This window comes from Dipodomys ordii, unplaced genomic scaffold (assembly GCF_000151885.1).
Source record: "Dipodomys ordii isolate 6190 unplaced genomic scaffold, Dord_2.0 Scaffold179, whole genome shotgun sequence".
Lineage (NCBI taxonomy): Eukaryota > Metazoa > Chordata > Mammalia > Rodentia > Heteromyidae > Dipodomys > Dipodomys ordii.
The window spans coordinates 1048518-1055140 of NW_012267395.1; the positions used below are offsets into that span (position 1 = coordinate 1048518).

General features: G+C 59.2%; 2 protein-coding genes across 2 annotated transcripts in view; one reads left to right on the plus strand and one right to left on the minus strand.

Annotated features, from left to right (window-relative positions):
* Nucleotides 1-1927: 1927 nt before the first annotated feature.
* Lrrc14 (leucine rich repeat containing 14) lies at nucleotides 1928-4157 on the plus strand (the record flags this gene model as incomplete). Its single annotated transcript, XM_013033859.1, is given in 8 exon segments — nucleotides 1928-2289; nucleotides 2480-2793; nucleotides 2796-2855; nucleotides 2858-3059; nucleotides 3152-3239; nucleotides 3241-3397; nucleotides 3400-3459; nucleotides 3462-4157. Coding segments are annotated over 8 exon segments (1476 nt in total), but the record flags the coding sequence as incomplete, so codon positions are not given.
* Nucleotides 4158-4319: 162 nt separating this feature from the next.
* Lrrc24 (leucine rich repeat containing 24) overlaps nucleotides 4320-6623 on the minus strand; it is a 5874-nt gene continuing 3570 nt past the window's right edge. The window contains 4 exon segments of the mRNA XM_013033860.1: nucleotides 4320-4418; nucleotides 4420-5255; nucleotides 6005-6173; nucleotides 6312-6620. Of these exon segments, the coding sequence (XP_012889314.1) occupies nucleotides 4320-4418; nucleotides 4420-5255; nucleotides 6005-6173; nucleotides 6312-6620 (1413 nt within the window).

Genomic DNA, 6623 nt, shown 5'->3' on the forward strand with positions numbered 1-6623 from the left:
GCCTGGCCCGGCGGGTTGTGCGGGTCGCGGCGTCGCCCAGCGGAGCTCCCCCCCGCGGCCAGGCCGCTGCTCCCGTTTCCTCTCCCGGCAGTGCCCAGCTGATGAGGAGCGCGTCGTCCTCGCCCCGCGGGATCTGTCTGCACGGGACCGGGCGGGGCCGGGCCGTCCCGGGAAGGCGCCGCTGGGTGACTTGCCTGAGGTCCCGGGAAGCCGGCCTCGGGCCCCCGCAGCCGGGCTGCTCCTCACCCGTTTCCCCTACAGTGACTTAGGACTTAGTTTACCAGTCTGTCAGAGGTGGTTGCAGGTGCAGTGCTGAGGGCGAGGCCCAGAAAGCAGCAAGGCCGACCCGCATCTTAGATGACTACTTTGGTAGTTACCTCTGTCTTGTCTGAAACTGACTGACAAGGCCAGGGCCCTTCTGAATGAATCGCCTTGATGGTCTCTGTCCACATTGGTTTCTCAGGGAAGAGGTAGGTGGCAAGGACCACAGAAGCGCTTTTTTATTTTTGAGTTTTTGTGCCAAGTGAAAATATCTCTGGAGGTAGACTAGATTTCATAGGCTAGGTTCATAGACTCAGGGTTCTGTGGTCATTGTTCCTGTTGGTCCTGGTGCTTACTAAGCCATGTGTGTTTGATAAAGTTTAAGGGTAGCTCTGGAGCGGATCTGTGAGAAGAGTTAGAAAGGGATTCCTAGCATGGCTGCTGACCTTGCTTGGGGGTTTTCTACCTGTTGTAGTGCTGATGAGAGACTGTGGGAAAAGTGGTGTGGTATTTATTTACTTATTTAGTGCTGGTCCTGGGTCTTGAACTCAGGGCCTGGTCAATGTTCCTGAGCTTTTTTCCTCAAGGCTAGTGCTCAACCACTTGAGCCACAGGTCCATTTCGTTTTTTTTTGGTAGTTTGGGGATAAGAGTCTCACAGACTTTCCTGCCCAGGATGGCTTCAAACTATGACCCTTAGATCTCAGCCTTCTGAATAGCTAGGATTATGGGCATGAGCCACCGACACCTGGCTTTTTTTTTTTTTTTTTGCCGGTCATGGGGCCTAAAATCTGGGCCTGGGCACTGTCCCTCAGCTCTTCAGCTCAAAGCTAATTGTCTACCACTTGAACCACAGCACTACTGGCTTTTTCTGGTTATGTGGTGCTGAGGAATCAAACCCAGGGCCTCATGCATGGGAGGCAAGCACTCTAGCACTGAGTCACCTTCCCAGCCCCTTATTCTACTTTTTTTTTTTTTTTTTGGTCGGTCATGGGGCTTGAACTCTGGGCCTGAGCGCTGTCCCTCAGCTCTTCAGCTCAAGGCGAGCGCTCTACCACTTGTGGTACAGCGCCACTTCCGGTTTTCTGGTGGTTTATTGGAAATAGGAGTCTCACGGTCTCTCCTGCCCGGGCTGGCTTTGAACCGAGATCCTCAGATCTCAGCCTCCTGAGTAGCTAGGATTACAGGCATGAGCCACCAGCGCCCGGCCTCCCCTTATTCTACTTTTGAGGAAGGATTTCTGAAGCATATTTGTGATTTTGGAGGCCTGGAGATTCAATTTGGATTCCATAGAGCATCAAAGCCATTTGTCTGAGTCACACATAGGCTGGCATATTATTGATGTACTGTCACGTACTGCTTGCTTTCTCTAGCAACACGTTTCCTAAGCATGGCTTTGTCTCCTGTAAAACTGCCCAGCCAAAGTTGTTAGGACTTTAACATGTGTTTTTTTGTTTGGTTTTTGGTTCCAAGGACTGAACGGGTCTCATGGTTGGTAGGCAAACAGCTCTGCCATTCGAGCTAAGCTCCTTTGTGTCACTATCTTCTATTCATTGCCAACTCCAGGCACTGTGTGGGCTTCCCCACCACTGATACATGGAGAGGGTATGGTCTGATGGAGGCCTAGGGTTTGTCTTCTGAACTGAAAGTTCCTTTCCTGCAGGTGACGGCCCGCCCTGCGCAGCGCCCTGCGCAGCGCCCTGCACACACTTGTACTCCTGTGTACACGGCAGGTGCTTCAATGCCAGCCAGCTGCCTGCCAGGCTCTGCCCCTGCTTCCCAGAGAGCTTTTCCCCCTGTTGTTTAAGGTGGCCTTCATGGACAAGAGGACAATTGTGCTGCGTGAGCTGGTGCACACATGGCCCTTCCCACTACTTAGCTTCCAGCAGCTGCTGCAGGAGTGTACCCACTGTAGCCGTGCCCTGCTGCAGGAACGGCCTAGCACAGAGAGCATACAGGCTGTGATCCTGGGGCTGACTGCCCGTCTCCACACTCCAGAAGCTGGGGCTGGCACACAACCCCTCTGCAGGTATGGACTTACCTGAGGGGCCCATAGGTAGACCTAGGGGACTAATAAGGCTTCCCTGAAGAGGTTCGAGGCTGTGGTCCTGAGGTTAGCTAGAGTTCCGTGTGGGAACAGGGCTGTTGCTCTTAAAATGGCAGGGAGGGATGTGGGCCCTGCCCCCTTGCCCCTCGTCTTAGGCTATTCCTGCTCCCAGGAAGCATGTCTTGCGGGTTCTGGATATGACTGGCCTCCTGGATGATGGTATGGAACAAGACACTGGTACTATGAGCGTGTGGGACTGCACAGCAGCCGTGGCCCGCACGTGTATCGCCCTGCACCAGGGTGGGCCTTCCAAGCCAGGGCTAGTTCCTGTCCCTGTGCAGGTTCGTGTGGACCTTCGTGTGAACCGGGCCTTCTACACATTTCTGCATGAGGCCCTGCAGAGCAGTGTGGGAAGCGTGCTGTGGCTCTGCTGCCGGGACCTCCGGGCTGAGGACCTGCCCATGCGCAACACGGTAGCCCTGCTGCAGCTCTGGACGCAGGCTGCCTGCGCCGTGTAGACATGCGCTTCAGCAATCTGGGCCTGCGTGGCCTGTCATCATCCCACATGTGGCTCGCTTCCAGCAACTGGCTAGCCTTAGATTGCATTATGTACATGTTGACTCAAGACAGCCCTCTGTGGATGGCGAAGACAACTTCCGCTATTTCCTGGCTCAGATGGGCTGCTTTACCTCTTTGCGGGAGCTCAGCATTGGCTCCTCTCTCCTTTCAGGCAGACTAGACCAGTTGCTCAGGTGTGTGGGCTTTACCATTGCTTTGCCCCTCCCCTCTGTGAGGATCCTTTCCTGGGCATCCCTATCTGACTCTCTGTCCTCTGTTTTTGCAGTACACTACAGAGCCCCTTGGAAAGCTTGGAGCTGGCCTTCTGTGCTTTGCTGCCTGAAGACCTGCACTTCCTAGCACAGAGTTCCCCTTGCTACCCACCTGAAGAAGCTGGACCTCAGTGGCAATGACCTGTCAGGCAGCCAGCTGGTGCTCTTTCAGGGTTTGTTGCAGGCAGCAGCAGCCACCTTGCTGCATCTTGAGCTGACTGAATGCCAGTTTGCTGATGCCCAGCTGCTGGCCACGTTGCCCACTACCTTGGTCTCTATGGAAACCCACTATCCATGGCAGGCCTCCAGGATCTGCTGCGGGACTCGTAGTGCAGGCTGGGCTGCATACTGTGGTGCACCCCTTCCCTGTGGACTGCTATGATGGCCTGCCTTGGCCACCACCTGCGTCTGTCCTGCTCGAGGCCTCCATCAATGAGGAGAAGTTTGCCCGTGTTGAGGCCGAATTGCAGCAGCTACTGCTGGCCTCAGGCCGTGCCCATGTACTCTGGACCACAGACATCTATGGGCACCTGGATGCAGATTATTTCAGCCTGTGATCTCCAAGTTCTGGGTGAGACAGGCCAAGAGCCTTTGTTTGCTAGGATTCTGTGGGAGGCCTGATTCAAAGGCACTTGTCTCCGGTTTCCTTCAGGGTCCGCTTTACTTTACGGTCAGAACGTTAAGCCTGCTCTCCTTGCAGTGTCCTGCACCCGCTTCTTAGCTGGTCGACTGTTCCTACTGGCTGGAATTTAGGCCTGCGCTCCCCTGCCTTGAATGGCTGCATTTGGCTGCGCTGGGGTGTCCTGGGCCTCTCTGCAGATGTGTGGGATCCCAGCTGCGAGTGGACAGGCAGTGGTCTCTGGGCACTTTTAAAGAACTCTGGGGTTGGTGCTGGGATAGCCCTAAGACTGCCTGAAGTCTGGGGCCTTGCACTGTGTTCCTTGAGCTGGCAACCCAAGCCATCCTATTGCTGGCTTTGGGGCTAGAAGGTCAAGGTACAAATGTTCAGCGCGTTTGGAACTTCAATCTCTGGCATTTTTCTTTCCCCTCTAGCTGGTCTCGGTGACTTTCCTCGTCCCGGGCAGGCGGCCCGCCCCCGCCCCCCGCCCCCGGCCCCCGAATGAGGCGCGCGCACACGCTCAGGGCACCTTCCGCCTTTACTGGGGTGAAGGGCGGCGCGGCTCAGCAGTGGATCTCGTAGGCGACGCGCGGCGGGAGGCGGAGTCCGGGCGCAGGGCCCTGAGCCGGGCCGAGGTCCGCGGGCGCCTCCGCCGGCCCCCGGGGCGAAGAGCAGCTTGGAGCGGTCGATGACGAACATCTCGTGGCCGCGCTCGCCGCGGAGCTCCTCCAGCTGCGCCGACGAGCAGGGCCCGTCCGAGTAGTCGCGGACGAACAGCGCGCCCTCGCCCGGCGGCGCCGCCTTTTTGCGGCGCCGGCGCCGGCGGCGGCAGATCATGGCGGCCAGGAGCAGCGCGGTGAGCGCCAGCAGCGCGATGGCCGCCGCGATGGCCGTCTGCGTGGCCAGGCCCAGCGCGCGGAAGGCCATGCTGCCCGCGTCGAGCCGCGGGGCGCGGCCCGGAGCGCGCGCGGCGGGGCCCGGCGAGGCCCGCGGCGGCTGCGGCCGCTGCCCGGACGCGTTGACCCGGAGCTGGAAGGGCGAGCGCGCCGCGCCGCCCGCGTTCGCGGCCTCGCACTCGTACCTGCCCGCGTGCTCCAGCGTGATGTTGGTGAGGAAGAGCATGCCGCTGCCCGTGTCCCGCGCCGCGGGCGCGCCCGGGCCCGCCGGCCCGCCCTCGAGCTGGGCCCGGGCCTGCGGCCCGCCCTCGCGCGCCCGCGACACCTTCCTCCAGGTCACTAGCGGCTGCGGGTAGCCGGACGCCTGGCAGGCCACGCGCAGGTCCTCCCCCAGGCCGGCCGTGAGCTCCAGCGGCTCTATGTGCACGGTGGGTGGGATGCAGATGAGGCTGCTCCCGGACACGTCCAGCAGACTCTGCGCCGCCAGGCGCGGGGGCTCCGCACACGTGATCTTCTTGTCTCTGGCGCTGAGCAGACGCTGGCCTTCCTCCTTGATCCAAGTGCCCAGCCAGTGGAGGGCGCAGTCACAGCGCCATGGGTTCTCTGTGGGCAGAGCAGCCCGCGCAGCTGAGGCTCTGCTAGCCGGGTCTCACGGCCATTTTCCACAAAGTCTAGGCCTCCTACTTCTTCTCTGACCCCATTGGGGTAGGACATAACCCTCCCTCCTCTCACACACACCTGTCACTTCCTGAGGCCTGTCCTCAAGAAAGCACCTGCACCAACCACCCTCTTCCCCTCGACAATCCCCACTGGGTGAATCTAGGTGACACACACATTCCAGCAGCCCTGAGACCTTGTCTTTATGTGCCCCCTAAGGAAAGTGCTCCCAGTCCTGGCCATCTCCAGTTTGCCTGCCTCTGATGGCCCCCTAATGCAAGAACTTCAGTTTTGTCACCCCTCAGTGGAGCTGTTACCTACATGCCCATTTGTGCCCATCCAACACCAAGTTTGCAAGTCTTTGCTATGACCTTTCAAAGGGTTAACTGAAGAATCTGCTGTAGGAGCACCCCCTGGACCCAGACCTGGATGAAGCCAGGCTCCTTGCTTGAGGAGGAGTTGCTGGGCACTGGTGGCTCACATCTGTAATCCTAGCTACTGGGGAGGCTGAGATCTGGGGACTGTGGTTCAAAGCCAGCCCCAGCAGGAAAGTCCTTGAGACACATCTCTAATAAAGGACCAGAAAACCGGAAGTGGTGATGTAGCTGAAGGGGTAGAGTGCTCGACTTGAGCTGAAGGTGACAGTGCCCAGGCCCAGTTCAAGCCCAACGACTGACAAAAAAAGTAAGAGTTACCTGTAAGGCGCAGAACTTGTAGGCTGGCCAAGGGCTGTAGGGCCTCTCTGCTGATGGTGCCCAGCTGATTCCTGCTGAGGTCTAGCAAGGCAAGAGAAGAGAGTCCAGCCAGGGCCTGGTTCTCCAGCTGTTCAATGCTGTTTTCCTGCAGATGCAGCTCCTGTAGTCGCTGAAGTCGAGACAGTGGATTATCAGCAAAGGGTCCCGAGGAACTGGGCAGGGCTGGCTTCTCTCCCTCTACGTCCTCCAACCCGCAGGGTGGTTGTGGGCATAGGAAGACCCTGGGGTTTGGGTCGTACACGCTCACCGGCAGGTGCAAAAAGGTGAAGTCCAGCAGCCTCGCCAGCTGGTTGCCCGCTAGGTAGAGGACTCGCAGTTGGGCCAGGCCCGCAAACGCGCCGCCTCGCAAGCCGCGGAGCCGGTTCCCGGTGAGCGCCAGCTCCCGCAGCCGCGGCTGCGCGCGGAAGGCGCCGGGCTCCAGAGCGCGCAGGCTGTTGTTGTGCAAGTAGAGATGGCGCAGGGCGGAGAGCGGCGCCAGCGCGCCGGGCTCCAGGCGCGCGATGCTGTTGTCCTGGAGGAACAGGGTCTGCGGGCGGGGCGGGGCGGGGCGGGGCGGCTG